Raw genomic sequence first — 27779 nt, forward strand, 5'->3', positions numbered from 1 at the left:
CATATTTTAAATAAATAAAACAGAAAAATTAAATATATTAAGATTATAATTTTTTAATGATTTTCTTTTATTCACATTATTCTATTACTTATTATAGCGGGGAGCACACACTTTTGCATAAGCGCATAAGCATATACATAAGAAATTTGATTGGTTGAATTTCTTATGCATACGTTTATAGACAATCGAGATTCTTATGCTTACGCTTATGCGCCTATGCAAAAGTGTGCTCCCCGCTTACTTCTTAAAAACAAAATTTGACACTCTGGAGCATATAATTTCGTAATATCTGAAGGAAATATACATATTCTGAATTACAAATCACAATATTTTGCTGTAACAATGTAAACGATGTAAAAAATTCTTATTTTTCTGTTTTATTGCTAATCACGCGTAAAGGCAAATAGTATTTAATTAAAAATATTTAATTAAAAATATTTAATTAAAAATTTTAGTTATTTAATCGTAGTAATAAGTCAAGGCTCTTATTAATTTTTTAGTTATTTAGTATTAAATTAAAAGCGTATCAAGAAATCTATTCTGTAGAGATCCGTAACGCATTAACAATAAAATTATAAATACATATCAACAATTAAATACATAAATATTTTAGCATCATAGCTTCATTATACTTATGAAAATGTATGTGCACGCAAATGTAATAACGATTGCCATTATATACATAAAAAATCTGTGCATTTGTAGAAAAATTTCACAATATAAATGATGAGGTAGAACTAGTCTATGTACGGCATGTAACGAACATCGGGAGAAAAGGCAAGCCTTAATTCCCTTTGGATTTGGTCCATTATCGATCCTGTCTGCCGAGTCGTGCTAGATTTATGTTCATAATCGAACAATTATATCGAAATAGTTATCCTCTAACAAAAAAAAAAGAAAAATATTCTTTAACACAATTCTCCTTACAGAACAAATTGTGATAAAAATTATATATATGTACAATTATATATATGACAAAATGTACAAATAATTATTTTTGAAATATAGAGAGATCCTTTCATCTCATAATAATAAACGATTGCTTCACATATGCATATACTCATACGAGCAATTAAATAAGAAATATAATAAAAATAAATAGTTATGTTGAACAATCTTGCTCTCTCGAAAGATTCTGCTAAGTTGGTCGTATGGAATGGATGTATATCATGTAACAGTTGCTCAACATTCTTCATTGTGTTTAGCTCGATTCACCATTAAATTGTAATAGACATCCCACAGCACCGAAGTAACCCTGAAATCACAAAAAGATACATTTGTGATATCAAAACATCAATTGTTAAATTTTTAAGTTGTTGTATCTTTACTTCATGTTCTAAAAACAGGGCTTTTAAAGTTCCTTTAGACCAATAATCCATAGCATAGGCCAATAATTTCATCGATATGGGATTTACCCTGAGAAAATTCCCAACAAATACAACCTGAAACCAAAAATTATTGCAAAATAAGAAAATTGTCAATATACGAAATCATATGTAATGTAATGTATACATTATATATTATATACATTATATATTATATACATATACACACACACACACACACACACACACACACACACATATATATATATATATATATATATATATATATATATATACAATATAATTACCCTCTCAATTTTTTCATTAACAGCGCACATACGCGCAATGGAACCGATGTTATTTGTGATAGTAACAAGTGTTGCACGCGCTAGATCTTCTTTTGTGACGGTATTTCGGCGGTCTTTGGAATTCATTTGTCCGAAACTAAAAAAAGAACAAAAAATAGGATTATGATAAAAATAAAAGAATTACATAACTCAAAGCAGTAATTAATAATTGCGATAAATTACCTGCTCGCAACTAGATCTCCAGGAAGCCCAAAAGGACCATAATCGCCGCCGTATATATCTTTAACCAATTTATCTACCCTTGTGTTATCACCGCCCGTTGCTAATTCTATTGCTTCTTCGAAGGTGTTACAACCAGTAAGCAAACAACATAATCCCAAAAATGTTCCGCCTCCTAAACTATATAAGAAGTTATATGTTATATTGATATTACTTAACAACGAATCTTTCCCGAATATACAATGTATGTGCATATACATATAATACGTTCAATATTTTATATATATATATATATATATTCTACAATATATATTTACCTTGTTCCAGATATTCTTTTATAATTTTCTGGTCCATAGACAGCTAGTATACTTACTCCAGAGCCTATGTTAACAAGCTGCACAAGAAAATATTTTCAAAAATTATTCTTGTCAAGAAGAATATATGCAAGAAAATAATTTCATCCATCCTTACCAAGAAAGGATATGGTTCAGAAAAGTCATATGGTACTTTCTGACATTTGCTATCATCAGTGGGATTCGACCAATAATAGCATTCATGCGGATTCGTGGTTTCTATGTAAAGCATTCCACGTATTAAACTATCTAATTCATCGAATTTTGCCAAATTCATGTTTACTTCCTATCAAAAATATTTCGATATTATGTGTGTAACTTAATTCTTAATAATAACTAAATAATATCAAGATATGCGATATTTCGCACCTTTTTAAAATTATCTTCGAATTTAAAGGCACCACCACCCGTGGCGCAAACAGTAGTCACAAGATTCGCCATGCCTTTTGATTTTGCTAATGCTAAAAAATTGCCCATTTCACTCGTAGGAAATCTAATAAAATGTAACGTCCCTTGTCTGCCTCTAATACGAACATTATTCATCTGGAACAGCAGTTTAAGTAAACAATTAGGAAAACAAGTCTATACAAGTAGTAAATTGCAGCAATATAAATCTAATATTAACTCTATATTATATCTAGTATTAACTAACTTGTAAATGAGTATCTCGATGACCAGTTTTTCCATACGCTGAATTTTTAGTAAGATATCGACGAATATTTTTTAACGTCTCAACTTCTGCATCTGCCTCGTCTCTAGTTATATCCTTTGGCTCAAAGTACACTAATTTACACAAAGTTCCGCCTATATCCATTCCAAACCAAGGCATCGCTATAACAACAATATGTGATTAATATTTCATTTATTGTAATTTGTGCATGAATATAATTAAAAATGTGTCAAAATATGGACAGTTTTAGAAAGGCAATAATTATTAACAATTTAAGAAGCGCAATTTTACAATAACTATGAGAGATTAAATTTCTAGAAATATGATTATTAATAAGCTTGTCATGCAGAAAAATAGTTTCAATGAAATGCAAAAGTATGCACACAATAAAAACTTGTCTATTGCAAATATTATATTTACTTGGGGATACTCAAACAAAATGAGTATAACTGTGAGTGAGTTTTCATCGCAGGCATTATCTACTTTGTTATTTAGCTTAAATATGTGATAAATATCTTACTAATATTATAAACTATGCTTATGTATATATCTCTAAGTTAAGAAAATATTAAAATTCTCAAACAATTGACATAATAATCACAAGCACAAAATAAGTAGATATCAGTTATGAACAATATATCAGCCAATATAAATAATATATAATAAAAAGTAAAAATTAGCAATCTAAGCACACATACAGTCCACTGACTCACAAGGAGATGAATGATTCGTCGCTTTTTCATCCATAATCTTGCCGGTAGAATATCCATTAGACTCCATGTTCTTTGGAGTTAAATTATTTTTATGGCTTTGCGGACTCATTACTTGCGGGCTCATTCAGAGTTGAATAGTTTCTCCTGAATTACTTTCTTATAGTAAAGAACCTTTTTGCTACAAAAAAAATGCATGTTTAGATTTAAAAATTACTAAAATTTACTAAAATTATAATATACATATATCAAATAATATCTCATATTGAACATTTAAAGTGTTATACACAAATAGAATTTTCGTCTATTTTTCTTAACATATATATAAATATTTTTCAAACGATTTTATGGACGAAACGCTTTATTCACTTTAAAATATTTAAAGATATTCATACAGAATACTATTTTACCAATTCTGAATACAATTATCATCAAATATCAGGATCAAAGATCACCTTTCATTTATGCACACACTGTCTAAAATGTCTATATACAAATTTACATAAGCAATGTCACATACGATTGTATTATGTGCATGCTTTCAAATCTTCCGTAGTGCTTTAACTTATTTGCTTTTATGTCTTATGCATGCATAAGATCAAAATAAATATAAATTTTCTGTAAAGTTGTTTTCTGCATTACAATCAAAATAAGATATGTCGTTCCTTGAGATGTAAATTTGAAATTAACAATACTTTAAAAATGATAACATAATGCATATAAAAATGTCAGTGTCTGTCAAACTAATAGTAATATCTGTCAAATTTTCAACAAGTATACAACTTTTCTATACCTTTCCAAGAATACTCACATTTTGATAATGTGCACAAATATGTACATATAGAAAGAAAGGCCTTACTCTCTCTAATATATATTCACCAGTTCACTATTTTTAAATGATAAGAAATGACAGAAGCACGATGCGCGTTACGTTATATAAGTGGCGAGTAATAATCATCTAGGCGATTAATTTTTTACTTGTATTGACATCGTTTCTTCACTCCGAGATGATTTACATCACGATATTCCACCTATCATTCGCCAATACATCGCGAGCACGGTATCATCGCACTTATCACGAATTATCGATAAAAAATGTTCATCAGATCATACGAGACGGCATTGATGCATATGAGCGAGTCACGCTTCGTCCTCGATCGCGCGAATCGTCGTCGTCGACTAGAACGACGAACGTCAAATATCGCGTTGATCGAGGAGTCGCGTCGGTGGAAGAATGACGGTGACGTGACGTCCCACGCCAGGCCGGCGTGACACTTACTCATCGAATTTTCGGGCGAACGCCGGGAACCGCGCAAGTCAACCAGGTCAGGACCGTCTTCGACCCGAAGCTTCCCTTCCGCTCCGCTCGCACTATCTTGACTGTCTCGGCGCCGTGCGGAATCGACGATTGTAGGCGCTAACTACACCAGTGCAGTATAAATTACACATGCACAAACTGCATGTAATGGAGCGATAACTGTACAATGAACGGGACTTGCAAAGACGACGACGACAGCAATGAACGTGTGCGATGGAAAAGTTTTACTCTATCCGCTCCGTATTATGAGGAAAAATTGCGCTACGCTCATTTATTTATTCCAGCGAACTTACTCGATGATCTTTTGTCAAGGCTATGAAAAAATTAATTTTATTTAAATTGCAAAATTATATCGTGTGCAAGCGTTGAATATGCAATATGTATTTTTATCAAATAATTAACATACCGCGAATTCTCTATTGCCTTCTCCTTTTTTTCCTATGTATGTATATCTTGTTATGACGCTTGTAATATTATTTTTTGTCTATTTACCTCATAAGACAATTATTTTTGATCACCTAAAAAGACAACGTGGCCACGCACCATAACGGAACTAGTCTATGGGTGCGTTCCGTTATGCACTGCAAGTACTGACAGTACTACCAATAGCGTTCCGATATAGATAGCAGTGCACCGCGAAAGTACTATCATGAGTATATGACGTCATTAATTTTGACGTTATTTCCTGTTGCGATTACTGCAACCGGCGAGGTAAAGCACTCGCAGTAATCAAGATGGCTACCTCCATGTGTACGATGGAACTAACTTTTAAATTCCATATCTGAATATAATGATACAATATTTTTAACGTAATTTTTACATTTTATTCTAGGTATTTTAATTTGTCGTCTCATTTCATTTATTAATTCCATTTCCAAATCGCTTTCACTTGATGACTCACTCGAATCATATATATTCTCGATTAAATTATATGTAATTAATGCAATAATGGTATTATCCATTTCACCAATTTTTCACTCGATGATTATTAGCGAAAAAGATTAGTTAAAAGTCTGCTGAAAGCGTACTGTAGTGCGTTCCGTTTTACTATTTTGCAGTAGCTTCAAAGTGCACAAAATTAAAAAGGAACGCTGTCAACAGTACACTTGCATGACGTCATAGTGCCAGTACTTGCAGTGCATAACGGAACGCACCCTACGGGTGCGTTCCGTTATGCACTGCAAGTACTGACAGTACTACCAATAGCGTTCCGATATAGATAGCAGTGCACTGCGAAAGTACTATCATGAGTATATGACGTCATTAATTTTGACGTTATTTCCTGTTGCGATTACTGCAACCGGCGAGGTAAAGCACTCGCAGTAATCAAGATGGCTACCTCCATGTGTACGATGGAACTAACTTTTAAATTCCATATCTGATTATAATGATACAATATTTTTAACGTAATTTTTACATTTTATTCTAGGTATTTTAATTTGTCGTCTCATTTCATTTATTAATTCCATTTCCAAATCGCTTTCACTTGATGACTCACTCGAATCATATATATTCTCGATTAAATTATATGTAATTAATGCAATAATGGTATTATCCATTTCACCAATTTTTCACTCGATGATTATTAGCGAAAAAGGTTAGTTAAAAGTCTGCTGAAAGCGTACTGTAGTGCGTTCCGTTTTACTATTTTGCAGTAGCTTCAAAGTGCACAAAATTAAAAAGGAACGCTGTCAACAGTATACTTGCATGACGTCATAGTGCCAGTACTTGCAGTGCATAACGGAACGCACCCTAAGAATGGCACGGCGGCGATCAGCTGATCACATTTGAGCTCTTCCCCTTTCTCCTAGAAAGAATATCCGTTCTCTTTTAGACAGTTTTCTACTCATACTTTTCATTCCTACAGTTTATATATATATATATATATATATATATATATACACACATATAAAATTTAAAAGTATATATTTTACATATTTAAATATAATTAATATATTAAATATATATTATATATTATATATATATATATATATATTATATATATTTATTTATACTTATTTGTATTTATTTTCCTTACCATTAATGTGAGTTTTGCTTATATAATTATACATATAAATATTTTATTATGCGCAGAGACTCACACACACACACACACACACACACACACACACACACACACACGCGCGCGCGAACACACACACACACATATCTCCATTTCAATCATTTATTATTTCCTTTCAAACATCAAAAACTATGGTATTCCTTCTCGTCTATCGTTTTGAATTATTTATTACATTTGTGATTCTCAGAGACAGACACGATTACCCTGAGTTCAAGTTTAGCTGTCATTTTCTTATCTTTCCGTCTTTCATTAACTATACAAAATTATTTCTTCCTAATTAAACATTTTTATTATTCATATATATTTATTCTTTCAATCGCAAACATTCAAATAGAGGAGATCATTGAGTCCTACCTATACAATTATTTTTATACGTATAATTAACTACAATGTCTGTTTTATGTGTTATCTAACGTGCGTCAATGCAAATTGATGGCACATCTAATTTTATCATTTTTATCATTGCAATACTGCGCGAAAATTCAACAAGTCATAGGTTAACCGATGACTATATATAGTCGCCTATTGTCTTTTTTTATCGATGAAAGAAAAATATTCTTATTTATCTATCCTATTGCAACAGAATACGTCATCGATTCTTTCCTCGTACAGAAATAGTTTTGAATTAAAATGATTTTCAAACGAAATCAACATATAATTCACATGACTATTTTGTCGTATAATATCTTTAATATTATATTGACTAATTATATATTAATAGCGCTGCGCTTCTTTAAATGCTACATCATAAAACCGCTATTTAAATAAAGCCACGCCTTGTTAACTTTTACTGCCTTATTAACATATTTATACTGTACAAACAGAATATATATATATATATATATATATATATATATATATATATATATTACACGCACGCACACGCGCACACACGCGCGCACACACACACACACACACACACACACACACACACACATATATATATATATATATATATATATATATATATATATATATATATATATTCGTATATATATAGATTTTCTCTAAATGAGAGATGGAAAAAAGAAAAAAAAACAATTATTGTAATGATATACACAAAAGTTATATAAATTAAATATAAATGTACATCTAAAGGTTGGAAGATAAATAAATTTTCAGCAATTTTTTATTTTTTTTATTCGATATAATTTTTAACATATTATTTTGAACAAGAATTATATTTATAAAACTCTCTTTATTATGTTTTTCCATATCTCACATCTGATGAAAAAATCGCAGTTCTTATAAAAAAAATGCATAGGAAAAAACAATAAAAATAAAATTTAAAGCAATAAAAATAATTGCACGTTTATCGCTGAAAAACTAGGATTTGTTAATCTAACAATTAAATTGTCACACAACACTATATATAAAAAATAATAAATTATACTTGAATTTTAATAATAAAAAAATTCATATTTTTATATATATGTTTCTTCTTGTCCAATTTCTGAGTAATTTCATTATTACCTTTCGGAAAACAATAAGATTCATTTTGTGAACTTTGTCAAAATTCTTTTCATTTTCATGACGCGTCTAGTTATTTGTGCATCCTAAAGGCTGGTTTTCAAGTCAATGTTTTTTACTATGGTACTAGAACGACATCCAATCAACGAATTTCTAACAAAAAAGGGACTACAGGCCATAGACATCTGTGGACTCTACCAAACTCTTCGTATTTTTTTTCTAAAAATTCGGCCATTCTCTATTCTCTACCCTTGGAAAATCACAGAGAGAAACTTTAGTATGTTATAATTCAATGATGTAAAAATGTAAACCCGTGATGTAAACATATCGTATCGTACATCCTCAATACGTCAATCGTCGATGCGTGTGTTATTTGGTTATAAACTACATTATAAACATACGAGATGTCTGATGGTGAGGTTTAAATAGCATGTTTTTAATAACATTCTATGATTATATTTGATTATATTTACTAATTTAAAAAATAATGAATAATAATTTGAGTATATATGCAATTATAAGATTTTATTATAAACATGTTTTATCTGATATAAATAAGTAAGGCTTAAAGATCTCTTGATGATTGAAAGATATATGAATGTAATATAATCTACATTACAAATTTGAATTTGCAGAAGAAGTAATACGTCGCAGATTACTTATAGATGGCGATGGGACAGGAGATGATCGTAGAATTAATATGCTGTTGAAATCATTCATAAAGTGGATTAACAGCTCTGATGTAGATCATGCATTACATGAAAGAATGCTATCACAGTTGGCACAATGTGAATTTGCACAGAAAAAATCCAGACTAGTTTCAAATATGAGTCGAGAAGAGTTAGATAGTTATGAACAGCTATCCAAAGAAATTGAAATACAAATAGAAGAAGCTAAAGAAGATATAGAAAAAACTAAAATAGAATTGCAAGATGCCAAACGTGTGAGAAAGAATAGAATAGAATATGATGTATTAGCCAAAGTCATTAATGAACAACCAGATCGATTGGAAACAGACATCAAGCTTGCCACATTACAACAAGAATTAGCCACTTTGAAGGTTCGAAAAAATATGTTTATATGTATATATACACCTCTTGTAAAAAATACGAAAATTAATTATATTTTTGAATAATGTTTTACTTGCAGGAAAAATCAGAACAGTTGGAGCACAAGTTAGAAATGCGTCGTAAACAATTCCATGTTTTAATATCATCTATACATTCTCTACAAGGAATGTTAGATGAGTGCGATGAAGAAATAATTGATGTGAGCCTTCAAAGTGAAACAGAGGACACAGATGTGCAAATGCGTAACAGTCCATAAAGTACATTTACTTTATAAATAATTTAAAATAAGTGACAATAAAAAAAGCAATTTGATAAAATTCTATTTTTATTTTCAATGTTATTCAGTGTAACTGTATTTTTCAAAAATTTCGATAATATATCAAAATATATGTATCAAAAAATCTTTAATTTTAATTTGCTAGTTTTTGGTACATGTCTAATAGTTAAAGACAGTCTAGTACCACGTTTCATTATTTCTCCTTCTGTAAATTTTCCTGTACACATATGTAAATTTTTTATTGAAGATTCTGATATACTATCGACATCTCTTTCAGCTATAGAATGCAAATAATTGTGATATAAGTCCTTTTGTAAAACTAATAGACTTCTGCGTTCTAATAATAAGCTGAATTCTAACTTGGGCAGTTGTTGCTAAAAGAATGTATATTATATATAAATATGCATTATAGCATCTTTCATTGTACATTGCAGTATCTACCTCTGTCGTGTCGAGCCGTTTGTAAAAGTCAAGAAATGTATGAGAACCACAACTGATAGTAGTTACAACAGGATAAAAAAGTGGGCCATCAGAGTGTGCCTAGTAAAAACATTAATGTTCACAATATATACATACTTCCACATTTGAGAGAGAAAAAATATGTGATGTGTGATAAACATAAATATAATCTATACATCATAAAGAAAACTTATTGCCTATTGTATTCAACGTACCATTATACCTTGTCCTGATAAATATTCATTAATTAAAACGTGATTAGGTAATACTGCACTGTCAAAAGCATTCAAAGCTGTTACTTTATCTATATAATTCTGAAGCCACTAAAATATTATCAATATTTTATCAATATATTCATTTAATCTTGTATTTAAATATTAAACATAAATGTTATCACAAATATTAAAAATCTACAAATTTTTTATCCTTAAAATAATTCTAAGATTTTTTACATTTTTGCTACCTACACTAGGAATCTCTTCCGCTATCATTCCCTTAGAATGTGGTATGCCACCCCAATTTTGCAATCTACGGTGACTCAATTGCGTCCATTTTGGTTGTGGTACACTATTTATGTATTTTATAATTTGTTTCTCTTCCTCCTCGGTGATAAAGTTCGGTATATAACACGCAGTGTCTGGTATCTGTGTTTTACAAAATATATTTAAGTAGATTTTCTTTCAATTAAAATATAAGTAAAGAGAGAGTATCTCAATTAGCTAATAAAAATAAACCTGTGAAACTACTGCATTGAACAATAAGGAACTCCGTTCCTCATTCATTTTTACAATTTTTCTAAATAGTAATAATACGAACGAATGGGCACCTTGCCAAGCCTACAAAAGATAATTTCAGGAATCAATAAATGTCGATGAACGATAACGTAAACAACTGTGAATTATAAACAGCTGAGGAACCGCGTGCATGCAATACGTGCGCGTGCGTACACGAGAAAATTGATGAAACTGACAGCTAGCAGAAGCTTCAGTCGTACGCAGTCGTAAACGTCAAATGTTTGTTTTCTTCCGCGGGTCACATGGCAATGGCAAATTAGCAATTCCGTTATACGGATACCGGAACATCGTAACAAATATTGTTCATGGCAATATATTACGTAGACTTTACGTTCAACGAGTGCGAATTTTAATCGTAAAAGTTATCTTACTGCACAACACACAAGATACCAGAATATACAAATTTGCCGTTGTTCAGGCGCTGTATATGTTGATCAATAGTGTAATTTGCATAAAATCGATTAATGACCTAAACTAACACATTCCGCAGTATGAATTTCTACGAGAACAATACCGGCCTGTTAAATTTGCTAAAATAAACTAAATAATAAGTGAAGTAAAAGCAAAGTATAAACAGATATTAATAAATTAAATTGTTTCAATTGTACTTCGTAAATTGTACACAAAATTTTTTTACAATTAAATTGTAAAACAGAAGTTTTTTCTCTCTAGAATAATTATACTTTTAAACTAAATAAATAAAATGTATATTAATTGTAAGTTTTTGATGTGAGGATTAAATGGCTGATAAAAACATTAAAGTAATTCATCAGGTATAATTATATATAATAATACAATTATAAACGTGACAGTTCTGATTACATTTAAAGTAATTAATTATGCTCTTATACTTCATATTTTTTAAAAATGTGATTCTTTTACAGTTTCTTATGGATCATAATTTGGAAAACACTGCTGAAGTTTTAATTCAAGAAGTTTCAAAAATGGGCTTTCAAAATTCGGCACGCAAATTAAAAGCTACTGTAGATCCGTATGCTCAATTAATATTATGTTACAATACCGGAGATTATTCAACATTTTTCCAGGTAAAAAGTTATCTGTAAAAGTTATGTGTAAATGTATAGAGATGTACTATAGCTCAAATATCTGCACTCATATATATGTATAAGATTAAATTAGATAAGCTATTTAATTTAATTATAAGATATTTAATTTTTTTCCAGTTATGGAAGGATTTGTTTCCTAACAGCATTAAACAGTGTGAAGAATATAAAAAATTTACATTTTATTTACATGTGCATTTTGCTATATTACCAAAACGTAAATTTTATGCTGATCAATATAAAGAACACGGTAAGAAAGATAAATTGTTAATTTAATATGCAATATATATAATTTATATGCACTTTATATGCCATTTTCTTAATTTTTGTTATAAAGTAGAATTGACATCAGAAATAAAAACATCAAAATTGTTTTCAGTAGAAGATTCTACTTTGGAGAACTGCAAGGAGGTAATTATGTACATACATATATATCTATATGTTTAATTATATTTTCTGTATATTTATTCTTCGTGAATATTCTCGCGATATATTACGTTTAAAATAAAATGTTAATGCTTAATGTAATAATTTACTATATGAAATATTTTAAAAATAATTAATCTAAAGATATTATTAATAATAAACAGAACAACGCAACTGAAATCGAAAAAAATATAAATAACAGCATGAAACAATTACAAGATTATTTGAATGGAGATGGCAAGGAATTAGAAAATGACATAGAATTACAATCGTTTTATGCACTGCCATTTATAGAAGATATTCATGCAGACACTTTTTTCTCCAAAATATTAGAACAGAGTTGGATGGATGAACTATCGAGAAATCTCAATTTATTTATTAAAAATCATAAACAAGTGAGTAAATTTGAGAATTCTGTGTATCCACGTGTTTATATTTAATAATAGAAACGAATGACGATGAGAAATTTGAAATACAAATTATAATTATAATTTTTACGAAATTTATAGGATTTAATCGATTTGAACAATATAAATCTTAAAAAAGTACAATCACGGGATTTAGTACATACTATGCCAGTGACAGAAGTAGAAATGGTAGAATCAGATGCTGCACGAAATAAGATTATAAAGAATAATACGTTAATTGTGCCAAACGATAGAGATATACCCATATTTTTAGAAGACCATGACGATGAGGAGCAATACAGTTTATCTCATAAAACAAATCGTAATCTAAAATCAAAGTATGAGAATCTTTTTATATGATTTTAGCACAAATAAATTATAGAATAATTTGTATGTGTGTTATTTTTTACAGAGATACACAAACACATATTACTGGAGATCAAATTATAATCAAGAATTCACGAGAAGATACATTGAATTCGGGAGAAAATGTTAATAGTTTGCTGAAGATGCACAAACTAGACAAAAAATTGGGCCAATGCAATCAAGAATTGGTATTGACCAAGACCCATTTATGCAGTGTTCATACAAATTACGAGAAATTAAAAGTGAGATTTCACAAATTACACGCGGACTATCATAAGCTAATAAACGTTGCCGGAGAATTAACTGTAGCATTGGAAAATTCAGTAAAAGGACAGACTGTTGATATACAACGAACGCTCGAAATTTGCATGAAGATATTTCCAGATCTATTTAATCAAAATATAAGAGAGACTTCCTATGTAAGTATATAAAGAAAATCTTGACATTTTTCAAAAACTTTGTATTTTTAATATTTCATCATTTTCAATAGCCATCCTTGTTGCAATTCGGTCAAACTGATGTAAAAACAATTGCCCGGCCTAAAGTTGATCAAGTCGCAGCATTATCAGTATCTCCAAAATTATTGGACTATAAAAAAATCAAATTACATCTACTTAATGGAGATGTGAAGACAAAATTATTGCTATTGCAAGCATTACGTTGGGTATTAAAATTATTAATAAATAAATAAAGTAATATAAATACAATATGTGATATAATAAAAGGCCAACTTAACGAGCTTATATGCTATTAATTGAAAAATTTTTATTTATTAATTTACGTCATACTATACAAAAGTTACGATAAACGTTTCGACTGTACGACAGTCTTTCTCAATATCCTAATAATATGTTAAAAAATTAATTTAGTCATTTCGACATCATAAATAAATACAACAATTATAAGATTATATGACGAACGCAGTACAAAATTCATGATTGTTGGCATGAGTTAGAGCATCAGATGCTGTTATATTATGTAACGACACTGTGAACAAATTAATATATCCGCTCAAATATTACAATACATTTAGATTTTTAATAAATAGTATTAACTTACTTTTTTGTCAACGAACATAACACCTTTGTTAAAAAATTATTTCTTTTTACTTAACATAATCACAATGTGTACTTTTTTAAAAAACAAATCGATATCTGTATCTTACAATGTCGGCGCGCTGTATATATACCCAATTTTTAAGATGACGTAGACAATTTTTTTAGAATATCATAATAAGAACCGTCAAGACGCTCGGTGTCCTTTTTTAGGTTGATACTGTTGTTTTCTTCTTTAATATATATCATTTCTGATATCAACCTTTTATAATAATTCTTTTCATAATCTAGGATTTTTGTGTCGTTCCAATTGAAATTTTTATTAGGATATTGAGAAAGACTGTCGTACAGTCGAAACGTTTATCGTAACTTTTGTATAGTATGACGTAAATTAATAAATAAAAATTTTTCAATTAATAGCATATAAGCTCGTTAAGTTGGCCTTTTATTATATCACATATTTTAATTGTATACGAGCCGAAGTTTAATTTATAAAATATATAAATATAAATACATATTAGTTATACATATTAATTACATATTATTTTAATAAATTTATATTTTTAGAAAATAACGCTTGCGCAGTTGAACGAACAGGATGAAGTTTTGCACGAATATATAAGCCACGATTTAATGGGGCTTCATGGACAAATTGCTAGCGACAGTGGCAAGCCGATTTTACCGTGTCTGCTGACTGTAGGAGAAGCTTATGCCAGGCATCTTTTACAACAGTTTACTGCACGATTACTAAACACATTAGCATCCTTTAGATGCGGAAGAGATTATCTATCGGTCGGATCTACCGTCGTAAACGTGGTATGTTAATAAAAATTAATCATTTATGTACGTTTTCATTATTCGTAATATCAAAATTAAACAAAAATATTTTACTCGAAATTACGAAACTAAAGTAAATTCAAATATAAACTTGTTAATATTAATTACGATCCTCGATATTTCAGATCTTTGTGTGTCTCGATAGTAATAACGCTGACGGAGTTGACGTTTTTGCATGTGACATGATGGTAGCGATGTTACAGAAACTATCTTTACGCAGACAGCAACGGATATATATGATAGAAAACGGATTGTTGGAATGGTTAATCAATCATTTACACAACAAATGTCGCCTCATAAGTTTATACAGGCTTGAATATGCTACCGCACTTTTAATGAATCTATCGTTACATCGATTAGCGCAAGCTAGAGCATCTAAAATATCTTCTTTACTCGTTTCTACATTACTCATTCTTCTCTCGATAGATCATGCATCTGTGAGTATATGAATTATTTAACGAAAATGTAATATAGAAAAAAAATTTAAAAAGATTAATGTAAGAAATCTTTATATATAAAGTTTTTATATTATTTACTAGTCTCTACCATATATCAATGGAGCGCTAAATAATTTTTTAAATAATCCTGTAATCAATGAGGAAGCAAAAAAAATAAAATGTTCGAATATATCGGATTATCTTAGTAACAATCAAAAAACTGCAGAAATAAGGTATGCCCGGATAAAATAGATATATAAAGTTTCTAAAGCAAGGATTCAAATTTTTACTATATAGAAAATAAGAAAATAATCACATTAAAGAGTAATTTATGCACTTATAATTAATACGACTAATATAATAATGTATGTTCTTACACTGTAAATCTTTTGGAGTGATGATTTAGAAAGTTCACATTTGTAAATACAATTAGAAGATACACAACCTCTGTGAAGCTGGCCCCTCATTTTCAAAAATTTGAAATTTTTATTAGAGTTCTGATAGCCCCCCTAAGAGTTCTAAAGTTCTCTATCGGTTTTAGAAATAGTTCCGCCATTTAAAATAGAAAAAATATCATTTGAAGATACGGGGGGGCCAACTTCACATTTTTTGCAACTTTAACTTGGCATAACTTTTTTGTTATCAATTTTAGAGCTTTGGTTATTAAGGATAATTGCTAGAACTCTTTGGGGGGCTATTAGAACTCTCAACAGAATTGTCAAATACCGAAAAAAATTTTCACCTTTCTAAAAATCGATAATTCGGGTAAAAATTTTTTCGGAAATCGGCAGTTCTCTCAAGAGTTCTGGTAGCCCCCCGAAGAGTTCTAACGAATCTTCTTAATGATCGAAGCGCTACGACGCGAAATTAAAAAGTTCTGGCTCCTTAAAGTTGCAGATTTGAAAAATTTCAAAGTCCCAGAGGGGTAGAAATTTTTTTCGGAAATCGGCAGTTCTCTCGAGAGTTCTGGTAGCCCCCCGAAGTGTTCTAACGATTCTTCTTAATGACCGAAGCGCTACGACGCGAAATTAAAAAGTTCTGGCTCCCTAAAGTTGCAGATTTGAAAAATTTCAGTCCCAGAGGGGTAGAAATTTTTTTCGGAAATCGGCAGTTCTCTCGAGAGTTCTGGTAGCCCCCCGAAGAGTTCTAACGATTCTTCTTAATGATCGAAGCGCTACGACGCGAAATTAATAAGTTCTGGCTCCCTAAAGTTGCAGATTTGAAAAATTTCAAAGTCCCAGAGGGGTAGAAATTTTTTTCGGAAATCGACAGTTTTCTCGAGAGTTCTGGTAGCCCCCCGAAGAGTTCTAACGATTCTTCTTAATGATCGAAGCGCTACGACGCAAAATTAAAAAGTTCTGGTTCCCTAAAGTTGCAGATTTGAAAAATTTCAAAGTCCCAGAGGGGTAGAAATTTTTTTCGGAAATCGACAGTTCTCTCGAGAGTTCTGGTAGCCCCCCGAAGAGTTCTAACGATTCTTCTTAATGATCGAAGCGCTACGACGCGAAATTAAAAAGTTCTGGCTCCCTAAAGTTGCAGATTTGAAAAATTTCAAAGTCCCAGAGGGGTAGAAATTTTTTTCGGAAATCGACAGTTTTCTCGAGAGTTCTGGTAGCCCCCCGAAGAGTTCTAACGATTCTTCTTAATGATCGAAGCGCTACGACGCAAAAGGGAGCCAGAACTTTTTAATTTCGCGTCGTAGCGCTTCGATCATTAAGAAGAATCGTTAGAACTCTTCGGGGGGCTACCAGAACTCTCGAGAGAACTGTCGATTTCCGAAAAAAATTTCTACCCCTCTGGGACTTTGAAATTTTTCAAATCTGCAACTTTAGGGAACCAGAACTTTTTAATTTTGCGTCGTAGCGCTTCGATTATTAAGAAGAATCGTTAGAACTCTTCGGGGGGCTACCAGAACTCTCGAGAGAACTGTCGATTTCCGAAAAAAATTTCTACCCCTCTGGGACTTTGAAATTTTTCAAATCTGCAACTTTAGGGAACCAGAACTTTTTAATTTTGCGTCGTAGCGCTTCGATCATTAAGAAGAATCGTTAGAACTCTTCGGGGGGCTACCAGAACTCTCGAGAAAACTGTCGATTTCCGAAAAAAATTTCTACCCCTCTGGGACTTTGAAATTTTTCAAATCTGCAACTTTAGGGAGCCAGAACTTATTAATTTCGCGTCGTAGCGCTTCGATCATTAAGAAGAATCGTTAGAACTCTTCGGGGGGCTACCAGAACTCTCGAGAGAACTGCCGATTTCCGAAAAAAATTTCTACCCCTCTGGGACTGAAATTTTTCAAATCTGCAACTTTAGGGAGCCAGAACTTTTTAATTTCGCGTCGTAGCGCTTCGGTCATTAAGAAGAATCGTTAGAACACTTCGGGGGGCTACCAGAACTCTCGAGAGAACTGCCGATTTCCGAAAAAAATTTCTACCCCTCTGGGACTTTGAAATTTTTCAAATCTGCAACTTTAAGGAGCCAGAACTTTTTAATTTCGCGTCGTAGCGCTTCGATCCTTAAGAAGATTCGTTAGAACTCTTCGGGGGGCTACCAGAACTCTCGAGAGAACTGCCGATTTCCGAAAAAATTTTTACCCGAATTATCGATTTTTAGAAAGGTGAAAATTTTTTTCGGTATTTGACAATTCTGTTGAGAGTTCTAATAGCCCCCCAAAGAGTTCTAGCAATTATCCTTAATAACCAAAGCTCTAAAATTGATAACAAAAAAGTTATGCCAAGTTAAAGTTGCAAAAAATGTGAAGTTGGCCCCCCCGTATCTTCAAATGATATTTTTTCTATTTTAAATGGCGGAACTATTTCTAAAACCGATAGAGAACTTTAGAACTTTTAGGGGGGCTATCAGAACTCTAATAAAAATTTCAAATTTTTGAAAATGAGGGGCCAGATTCACAGAGGTAGATACACAACAATTTTCTTTTATTAAAAAAATTAACTTAAATGATGATAATTTCGGTATATTAGAAAGCATCTAGAGCATATATTGAAAATACAAAGGTGTGAAAATGTTAATACACCGCAGACTGAAGAGACTGGGGATGATGATAACGTAAGTACAGTGTAAATTCACTAAATAAATGTTGTCTGACAATGAGTATCATAATATGTTCAATAGGAAGAGTTGGATGTATTGGAAAATGAATTAGACGAAAATGATCCACTACAAAATTATGTCGGTGAATTGAATGGAGAAACGCTGCTTGCAATGTGTTATAGCGTTTCTTCGAAAATTCCTCAGGATACTATAACTACGGATACTACTCTACAAAAGATATCTACGCTGAATCCTATTAATTTTTACGACAATCAGCACAATAATTACCTTTGCAGTAAACGCCCAGCATATCCTGCGTTAAGGTATTTACATAAGTTGTATACTTCAAAATTATCACCACATTTTATGTATAGAAAATGATCAAATTAGCGTCGCGCAATTTTTTCCTAATAACATACATATATGTTATATAAATGTTATATATACAGCTAAGATTTATTTGATATAATAATAGTAAATTGAAATAGTAGGTATAATATGAAGATGGAAAATAAGATGTTATCAAAAAAAAGTAGTATTAAACTAGCAGCTCTTGCTAAACAAGTATCAAAGTTATCAAATTCTTCTTTGAAGGTACAATATCTAAAATAAAATTCGGGATAAATTTTTAAATCTTTTCTTTTTTTATATAATATATATCGATAATATTTTCAAGGAACAGCAAAGTATAAATGGCACGAATAAAGAATCGCTCTCTGCAGATAAAATTGAAAATATTGCAAAAAGATTTGTCAGTACCAAATCTTCCTTAATTATGAAATACGAAAGTCGGCAAGAACAGTATGAAAATTTAAATATATTAAAAAATATAGTTTGGTCATCAAGCACGATCAAAAACAAAAATCACAATCAATACGAATTTAATTGCAATAATCGCGTCGACACAAATAACATGCAAATGAATCAATTAAAATTATGTAGATCACAAAATAAGATTGACGCAGAAAAATTCTATGATGGAAAATGCAAAATAACGGAATGGGAAAAATTACCTTTAAAACCTTTTAAGCGAAATTTTTTTCAGAAAACAATTCTGAATGATACTATTTGTTTATATCAAAATCAGACTTCCAAGTGTGTTATTAATTAATTTAATTAAATTAAGCTCAAAAATAATTTGACATTAAATAGATATATTTAACTTATAATTTTATAATTAATAGCTATACGTTACGTTACATTTATTACGTTTTACAGGGACAGCAGTGAAACTGCAATAACATCTTCTGTGACTGTTACATCCGGTCGCGAAAATAGCCAAATGACAGGTATGTACTTCACATTTCTAATTATTATTTAAATATTCAGAACAAGAAACTCTTCTATGTTTCATCTTTTATGTGAACACTAACTCGAAAATGACGAACTTGGCACATTAAGAGAATAAATCGCAAGTGACATTCAGTGAAAGCTTTACGACTTTCCCTGCATGTTCAGAACCTTGAGAAAATTAGAGCACGTAAACGAAAGTGATGGAGACTTAGATAAATAATAATCATTAAATGACATACGATGATAAAACTTATTAAAATTATTTAAAAAATACTATATATCATTTGAAATAGTAATTTAAGTTATTCATATTCATCATATTTTTTTAATTTATATACATTTACATAATTTGATAATGGATGGAATGAATAGATGATGCAATTTTTTCTACTGAAATTAACAAAAAACAAATATATAAAACAATTTTTATTATTGTGAATCTTATTATTATTATTAACTTTTAAGTAGAATATAAATCTAATTTTTACAGAAACAGAGAAATTTAGCAGTATAGCGTCGCTGTGAGTAACTTTATGTATACATATATTGTAGTGCACTTCTTACACACCAACTTTTCGATAATTATTTGTATTGTTGAAGCACGCATGTTTTGTATTATTTAATTATTCTACATGCATATTTTATCTATATTATGACAATTTATGTATTTTTATAACTTATTATACATATTTTAAATAAATTATATATTTATTACTTGTTTTAATAAAATGCTTTTGTTTATCTCTCCAGATTATATGTATACATAGCTTTTATAAATCGATTTAGCAACAATATTGTTTGTAGGAATAGTAATAATATAAAAAATAAATTAATACAAATTGTCGCTCGTGTATTGAAAACAAAGTGATAAATATAAGGCCAACTTATCGAGCTGAATATTCGAGATGTTCAGTCAACTACCATTTATTACATGTATAAATTATAAACTACAGTCATTATATTATATTAAAACTAACGCAAATTAACGCAAATTACAATCATTCTATAAACGTTTCGACCGCACGCGGTCTTCTTCAGTATAATTATTGAAAAATAAATTCTTACAATTCATATGATATCGAAATTTAATTATAGTTATTCAGAATCGAGAGTTTTTGAGCAATTAACGCGTGTTTCAATCCGTCCTGTCCAACAATGTTCGCCTCGATATGATCTCTGATTTTGTTCAGATCTTGGATGATTTCATCGTTAATATGCGAGAAATTAACCCGTACCGTAGGCGCTGCGATTAATAAAAAATTACCGATCAACGTATGTCCAAATTATAATATATATCCCCTACAATTGGTAGTATGCTTACCTATCATCGTTCTTCTTGACAATTTTGCTACTTATTAACAGTTATTAAGGATGACACTTAACAAACAACAATACAGAAAGACAGCTCATTTTAAACTCTACTTGATCGGAGAGCGTGCGTGTTTATATATGATCTAATATCTATGTTTTACTCGTTAATGTCCTATTTGTCCTATTATTATTTATTGTTCGCCAATATATCCAAAATATCAAAATACGACTCGCTAAGTAACTCAGTATCTTTGTTTAAATTTAGTCCATTTTTTTGTTCCTTGATATGTAGCATCTCAGAAATGAGTCTTTTATAATAATTATTTTCGTTGTCCATGATCTTAACATTGTCCCAATTAAAAGTATGATGTTCATTTATTATGTGTTCAGAAATTACTGAATGTTTCGTTGAGTCCAACCTAATATTATTTTTATGTTCTTTTATTCGCGTCTGCAATTGCCTCTTTGTTTGGCCTACATAAGATGCATTACAATTATTGCAACTGATCTTATAAACCACATTCGAATTGCATGGATGTTTAGTTTTATCTTTCTGTGCTTTAATAATATTATCCAGTTTGTTGAGACATCTATACCCTACCATACAATTTTTATTTTTCACCGAGGAAACAATCATTTCTGAGACCCTATCTATATACGGACTTATATCTCTTTACATTTTGAAACTTCACAACCGACGAAGATATCACAAAATTCTCTCAGGGCAATCACTAATGATGCCAAGGAGATCAATATACACATTGAAGCCAATAAATTTCTCAATGATACAATTAACCCTTTGGAAAATACTAATAAAAAATGGTTTGTTAATCTATCCAACACAGACATTCCGCCTAACGTATCTAATCTGTTGCAAATGGGTGATAAATTCTGTCTTCCGAATATTAGTAAAAAAACAGCGATACATGAATTTATCAAGGACATAGAGAGTAATAGCAAACGAAATAATATTAATAATCTCACAACGATCAGAAATATCGCGGTTCCAAAATTTGCACAACTTCTTAACACGAAGGATAAAAATGACGTAAGTCAACAAAAATTACTTGGTGCACACAGAGATTTAATAAAATTTTGTAAAGACAATCCGAATGTTCTATTCACACGCGCGGACAAAGGTAATGCTACGGTCGCGATGGATAGATCTTATTATATTAACAAAATGGAAAACGTTTTAAAAGATGTCAACACTTACACTATTGTTAAAAAAAATCCGTGCAAAAAAATAGAGAACGATTTGAATGGTTTGTTGAAGAGATGGCTTAAGGAAGATTATATTTCAAAAAACGAATATTATAAATTACGTTGTAGTGATTCTCTCCTTCCAAAAGCGTATGGATTACCTAAAATCCATAAGGAAAACTATCCGGTTAGAATCATAGTTTCATCGGTTGATACGGCTCTATACTCGCTGGCTTCGTTTTTACAAAACACCTTACGAACTAGCCTACCCAAAGCGAAAAGTCATATTAATAATAGTTTTGATTTGTACAGCATATTGTCTGGTAAAAAGATTGATGAGAATGATAGGATGTTTTCCTTGGATGTGGTGTCTTTGTTTACGAACGTTCCTCTGGATCTTGCGATTGACGGTATTAACGATAGATGGGATCACATTGGAATAAATACTAAAATACCGAAAAACGAATTTTTGGGGGGTATAAAATTCATACTGACTTCTACATATTTTACATTTGATGACATAATTTATAAACAGACGTTTGGGACCCCTATGGGGTCACCGTTATCACCAATTATTGCAGACCTGGTTATGCAAGATCTTGAGGATACAGTTCTCAAAGCGTTGAATTTGGAATGTTTGTTTTATTTTCGTTATGTGGATGACATAATAGTGGCCACCTCTATGACTAATATGACTCAGATTGTGAATAATTTTAACAACTATCATGAAAGACTTAAATTCACGGTCGAACAAGAGGTTAATCATAGCTTGAATTTCTTAGATTTATCACTTAAAATTATTAATAACAAAATATATATAGACTGGTATCAAAAAGAAACCTTCTCAGGAAGGACGTTATCATTTTATTCAAACCACCCATTATGCCACAAAATTGGAATAATATATAACCTTGTAGACAGATGTCTATTGCTATCACATCCACTATTTTTTAATAAAAATTTGGAGTTAATTATTAATATACTCAGAAGCAATGGTTACCCTCTTGATCTGATTTTTAACAAAATTAATCATCGGATAGAACACATCATATCTAAGGGGAGCATTTTAGAGAGACAGGCCAACATAGAAAGAACAAAAAGTATAAGAAATGACTCGGTTAATAAAAAATTCTTTGTCATTCCGTATATAGATAGGGTCTCAGAAATGATTGTTTCCTCGGTGAAAAATAAAAATTGTATGGTAGGGTATAGATGTCTCAACAAACTGGATAATATTATTAAAGCACAGAAAGATAAAACTAAACATCCATGCAATTCGAATGTGGTTTATAAGATCAGTTGCAATAATTGTAATGCATCTTATGTAGGCCAAACAAAGAGGCAATTGCAGACGCGAATAAAAGAACATAAAAATAATATTAGGTTGGACTCAACGAAACATTCAGTAATTTCTGAACACATAATAAATGAACATCATACTTTTAATTGGGACAATGTTAAGATCATGGACAACGAAAATAATTATTATAAAAGACTCATTTCTGAGATGCTACATATCAAGGAACAAAAAAATGGACTAAATTTAAACAAAGATACTGAGTTACTTAGCGAGTCGTATTTTGATATTTTGGATATATTGGCGAACAATAAATAATAATAGGACAAATAGGACATTAACGAGTAAAACATAGATATTAGATCATATATAAACACGCACGCTCTCCGATCAAGTAGAGTTTAAAATGAGCTGTCTTTCTGTATTGTTGTTTGTTAAGTGTCATCCTTAATAACTGTTAATAAGTAGCAAAATTGTCAAGAAGAACGATGATAGGTAAGCATACTACCAATTGTAGGGGATATATATTATAATTTGGACATACGTTGATCGGTAATTTTTTATTAATCGCAGCGCCTACGGTACGGGTTAATTTCTCGCATATTAACGATGAAATCATCCAAGATCTGAACAAAATCAGAGATCATATCGAGGCGAACATTGTTGGACAGGACGGATTGAAACACGCGTTAATTGCTCAAAAACTCTCGATTCTGAATAACTATAATTAAATTTCGATATCATATGAATTGTAAGAATTTATTTTTCAATAATTATACTGAAGAAGACCGCGTGCGGTCGAAACGTTTATAGAATGATTGTAATTTGCGTTAATTTGCGTTAGTTTTAATATAATATAATGACTGTAGTTTATAATTTATACATGTAATAAATGGTAGTTGACTGAACATCTCGAATATTCAGCTCGATAAGTTGGCCTTATATTTATCACTTAGTAATAATATAGTTAAGGATAATTTATGGAAAAATGATCCAGTGCTTATTAAAGAAGAAGAAGAAGCATTTCTGGCCAAGCCTAAGCTATCACGAACACCTCCATAAAAATTGGAAATTCTATGATATGTGCAATTTAAAAATGTTAGTTTCTTTATATATATATATATATATATATATATATATATATATATAAGAATCGTAGAATTATGGTAACTGAAACTTTTATTAACATAAGATAACAATTGCAGAATTTTCCACAGTGTTTATCATAGATATAATGTATAAAATATAAATATAAAATATGTGCATGTATTCTATTCAAAAAACGATTTTAGTTTTTTAATAATTTTAAATAAATATCATTAACTGCTATCTAGAAAATGCTTGTATATCATATATATGACAATTTATATTCCAACCAATAATGTTGAAAAAAATTTTAGAAACATAAATTTTCTTAATATATATAATATATATAAACACAAATATATGTTTATCTCTCTCTCTACACATCAATGTGTATAATATTTTTTAAAAATTATATATACATAATTATATAAAAAGGAAAAAATAATAGAAACGTCCACTTCAACATTTATAAAAAAATTGAACATTTTTATTTTGAATAACATTAGAGTGCAAAAATTCCTATTAAAATATACTTATAAAATAAATATATATATATATATATATAGTATGTATATATACAAATCTTAAACACATTGGTGTGTGTGTATACGTTATACTTTTTAAATATTACCTTATAAAAATATTAAATAGAAATAGCCCTTTTCACGAGCATTGGATTACCGCTAATTCTATATCGTCTTGACACAGTGGGATTGTCATTATAATTACTACTACTGCCACTATATGCATCAAAATTCGGTGAAGTGGAATAACCATTCATGAAACCGCCGCTCTTACTCCTGTAACCACTACTACCAGCGTAAGATGACTCATCGGAGTAAATACGACTGCTGTAATTCGGCGGCCTGCTGTCTTTAATTATAATGATTTTTCTACTATCTTTACCGTAAGGAACGTGATAACCATCGCGTTCTCTCGACAAGTAAGTTACGCCGCTATTCGGAGCGTAGCGAGATAAATACTTGTAATATTTATTCGGTTTTCCTGTGGAGTAAATAGCAGAACTAGGTGCCTTCGAGAAGTAACTGTTCGGTCTAGAAGCCGAGATATACGATGGAACATCTTGATTAGGGCTCACGTATCCCGTATTTCCCCGTGTGAAGCGCGTGTCGGGCGCGAATGGTATCGAAGAGAAGATATCACTGTACTTGTTGCTGCCTTTTAAGTTGTATGGGATGTCTTTCTGCTTTCCAAATGGGTATTCGCTAGTCAAACCACCTGACAAATAAGAGGGATATACTTGATCACTTTCGGAGTAACTTGAGGAGCCAGAAGAACCGCGATATCCTTGTAAGTCACTATTAACGGAATCTCCGGAGTAATTTTCTATTGCTGCGTTGGAAAATTCAGAATAAGCGGGTACTTTTTTACTATTACTGCTACTACTAGCTGTGTACTGGCCAAAATCGGAATCTTTGTGAATTGGATCGTTGGAATACGCGTTCAAAGTTGATTCCGCATTGTTGTTAGGATTAGAATATCCACTAAACAGTGTATTAGTTGCTGTACGAGTAGACGAGGTGTAAGAATCGCTGTTGGGATTCTCGTAAATATTGGAATATCCTGTGTATTCATCTCTGTGATTACTCGCGGTATATCCGTTATAATTGCTTCCAATATCGCTTCCTATACTACCCGCCTGATTGCCGACATTGATTAATGAGTGGCTGCTGACGTCGGATAATTTGTGATTGCCGTCTCCAGCACCGTAAAAATTTCCATCGTTTTGATAACTATTCTTAGATCGTAAGTATGCATTATTAGTAACGGTGTTACTAAGATCATATCCATTGTTATTTCTGGTAAAAGAATAGCCTACAATAAAATAATACTTCGATTAAAGCGCGATTTTGTAAATTTTAATATTAATATTTTGCTTAGGAAATATCTTATTTATAATAATTAATGATAAAGATAAAATTTTATATAGATCACTAAATTTTTATATAATTTTTGTATTTTTAACGATAATATAGATACAAGAAACACGAAACTTTATAATACGTACTGTTAAGAGGTGGCTCCGCATTCACAACTATTGCACAACAAATTATCACTGCTCTCTAAAAAATAATTATTTCTCGTTAAGAACAAAAAGAAATAAGATATAATTCTTCTAACGTAAAACACTGAACATTATATATATTTATAATTTTTAAATTACTCTAATGTAATCACCTTAATTTAAATAAAAAAATTAGAAACAACAATTTACATGTTTTTTTTCTATTAAAATTAAGATTACAAAAAATTTCATTCAAAAAAATATTTTTTAAGTGATAATAGCATATTACTTTTTATTTTCTTATGCTATTAATTAAAATTAAATATATTATAGTACATCTTTTTTATTCATCGCGCGCGACATGATAAATATAAATTATATATTTTTGTTTTCTGAATTTATTAAGTATTTAATATTATATAAAAATTAAATATTTTCTTTCATAAACTTTTCTTATTTTTTAATATTTGTAGATTATATATTGATCTTTACTTACTAATAACATGCTGACTCTTGCCACGTCTTAACAATAACTAATGTCAACCGAGTAAGAACAAATGAATCTCTGTTGTCTACTAAAATGGAACTACACATATATTAGCTGGTAAAAGCGCTGTTTTCTGTTTTATACCCCCAGTAACCCACTCCCTCGCTTTACAAAAAGGTAAAAGCGATCTCGGTACGCACATACTGATGTGACATTGGTCGAGACCTGACCATACAGAGCAGAGAGAGCCAACCTGCTTTAGCTCTTCACTTTTACAGGGAAAGCAATGGCTCACCTCTCTGTATAACTACATGGTGAACTATACGATGACACGATGATATGACCTACCTATCTAATATACGAAGGTTATATGAAAA

General features: G+C 30.5%; 5 protein-coding genes across 9 annotated transcripts; 2 read left to right on the plus strand and 3 right to left on the minus strand.

Moving 5' to 3' along the window:
• Positions 1 to 15: 15 nt before the first annotated feature.
• Positions 16 to 5484, minus strand: fbl (pantothenate kinase 3 fbl). Of its 4 annotated transcripts, XM_029304257.2 has the most exons (11): positions 5310 to 5484; positions 4865 to 5216; positions 3574 to 3766; positions 2858 to 3036; positions 2575 to 2748; positions 2324 to 2491; positions 2170 to 2246; positions 1856 to 2032; positions 1634 to 1769; positions 1329 to 1442; positions 16 to 1255 (listed from the first exon to the last, which is right to left on the minus strand). In XM_029304257.2, exons 3-11 carry the CDS (start codon positions 3710 to 3712, stop codon positions 1202 to 1204), a joined length of 1218 nt encoding a protein of 405 aa, XP_029160090.2. In that variant the 5' UTR covers positions 3713 to 3766; positions 4865 to 5216; positions 5310 to 5484; the 3' UTR covers positions 16 to 1201. The 4 variants fall into 4 exon arrangements, with proteins under 4 accessions (XP_029160090.2, XP_085345311.1, XP_085345312.1 ...); XM_085489185.1 differs by lacking the exons at positions 4865 to 5216; positions 5310 to 5484 and adding an exon at positions 4564 to 4856; XM_085489186.1 differs by lacking the exons at positions 4865 to 5216; positions 5310 to 5484 and adding an exon at positions 4397 to 4856 and having other exon boundaries at positions 3589 to 3766.
• Positions 5485 to 8615: 3131 nt separating this feature from the next.
• thoc7 (THO complex subunit 7) lies at positions 8616 to 10451 on the plus strand. 2 transcript variants are annotated; one of them, XM_029304279.2, is made up of 4 exons: positions 8616 to 8870; positions 9092 to 9516; positions 9606 to 9783; positions 10238 to 10451. In XM_029304279.2, the coding sequence occupies exons 1-3, from the start codon at positions 8861 to 8863 to the stop codon at positions 9780 to 9782; spliced, it is 612 nt and encodes a 203-aa protein (XP_029160112.1). In that variant the 5' UTR covers positions 8616 to 8860; the 3' UTR covers position 9783; positions 10238 to 10451. The 2 variants fall into 2 exon arrangements, with proteins under 2 accessions (XP_029160112.1, XP_029160111.1); XM_029304278.2 differs by lacking the exon at positions 10238 to 10451 and having other exon boundaries at positions 9606 to 9843.
• LOC114932095 (putative RNA/DNA demethylase ALKBH6) lies at positions 9834 to 11434 on the minus strand. Its single transcript, XM_029304277.2, has 6 exons — positions 11210 to 11434; positions 10997 to 11098; positions 10730 to 10906; positions 10478 to 10585; positions 10245 to 10343; positions 9834 to 10177 (listed from the first exon to the last, which is right to left on the minus strand). The coding sequence occupies exons 2-6, from the start codon at positions 11042 to 11044 to the stop codon at positions 9920 to 9922; spliced, it is 690 nt and encodes a 229-aa protein (XP_029160110.1). The 5' UTR covers positions 11045 to 11098; positions 11210 to 11434; the 3' UTR covers positions 9834 to 9919.
• LOC114932100 (lisH domain-containing protein ARMC9) lies at positions 11235 to 25034 on the plus strand. Its single transcript, XM_029304281.2, has 18 exons — positions 11235 to 11829; positions 11941 to 12102; positions 12241 to 12370; positions 12503 to 12531; positions 12711 to 12941; positions 13056 to 13291; positions 13366 to 13738; positions 13810 to 13983; positions 14942 to 15190; positions 15337 to 15648; positions 15751 to 15881; positions 18630 to 18714; positions 18781 to 19022; positions 19188 to 19293; positions 19376 to 19794; positions 19918 to 19988; positions 20483 to 20513; positions 24760 to 25034. The coding sequence occupies exons 1-18, from the start codon at positions 11797 to 11799 to the stop codon at positions 24863 to 24865; spliced, it is 3120 nt and encodes a 1039-aa protein (XP_029160114.2). The 5' UTR covers positions 11235 to 11796; the 3' UTR covers positions 24866 to 25034.
• Positions 25035 to 25498: 464 nt separating this feature from the next.
• Positions 25499 to 27490, minus strand: LOC114932093 (uncharacterized). The gene is made up of 3 exons (XM_029304269.2): positions 27412 to 27490; positions 26919 to 26973; positions 25499 to 26725 (listed from the first exon to the last, which is right to left on the minus strand). The coding sequence occupies exons 1-3, from the start codon at positions 27418 to 27420 to the stop codon at positions 25533 to 25535; spliced, it is 1257 nt and encodes a 418-aa protein (XP_029160102.1). The 5' UTR covers positions 27421 to 27490; the 3' UTR covers positions 25499 to 25532.
• Between the last annotated feature and the right edge of the window lie 289 nt (positions 27491 to 27779).

The sequence above is a fragment of the Nylanderia fulva genome, unplaced genomic scaffold (assembly GCF_048542155.1).
Source record: "Nylanderia fulva isolate GAGA-0341 unplaced genomic scaffold, ASM4854215v1 Scaffold8, whole genome shotgun sequence".
Classification (NCBI taxonomy): Eukaryota; Metazoa; Arthropoda; class Insecta; order Hymenoptera; family Formicidae; genus Nylanderia; species Nylanderia fulva.

Bases quoted from the DNA above. Each gene is read 5' to 3' on its own strand.
- fbl (XM_029304257.2), bottom strand. From the start codon at position 3,712: ATGAGCCCGCAAGTAATGAGTCCGCAAAGCCATAAAAATAATTTAACT. The intron at 2,749-2,857 runs GTTAGTTAATAC...CTGCTGTTCCAG, and splicing joins ATCGAGATACTCATTTACAA to ATGAATAATGTTCGTATTAG. The intron at 1,770-1,855 runs GTAATTTATCGC...TTCTTTTTTTAG, and splicing joins GGAGATCTAGTTGCGAGCAG to TTTCGGACAAATGAATTCCA.
- thoc7 (XM_029304279.2), top strand. The intron at 9,517-9,605 runs GTTCGAAAAAAT...TTTTACTTGCAG, and splicing joins AAGAATTAGCCACTTTGAAG to GAAAAATCAGAACAGTTGGA.
- LOC114932095 (XM_029304277.2), bottom strand. From the start codon at position 11,044: ATGAATGAGGAACGGAGTTCCTTATTGTTCAATGCAGTAGTTTCACAG. The intron at 10,586-10,729 runs GTAGGTAGCAAA...ATAATATTTTAG, and splicing joins TAGCGGAAGAGATTCCTAGT to TGGCTTCAGAATTATATAGA. The intron at 10,344-10,477 runs GTACGTTGAATA...TGTTTTTACTAG, and splicing joins TATCAGGACAAGGTATAATG to GCACACTCTGATGGCCCACT.
- LOC114932100 (XM_029304281.2), top strand. From the start codon at position 11,797: ATGGCTGATAAAAACATTAAAGTAATTCATCAG. The intron at 15,882-18,629 runs GTATGCCCGGAT...TCGGTATATTAG, and splicing joins CAAAAAACTGCAGAAATAAG to AAAGCATCTAGAGCATATAT. The intron at 19,795-19,917 runs GTGTGTTATTAA...TACGTTTTACAG, and splicing joins TATCAAAATCAGACTTCCAA to GGACAGCAGTGAAACTGCAA.
- LOC114932093 (XM_029304269.2), bottom strand. The intron at 26,726-26,918 runs GTACGTATTATA...ATTTTATTGTAG, and splicing joins TGCGGAGCCACCTCTTAACA to GCTATTCTTTTACCAGAAAT.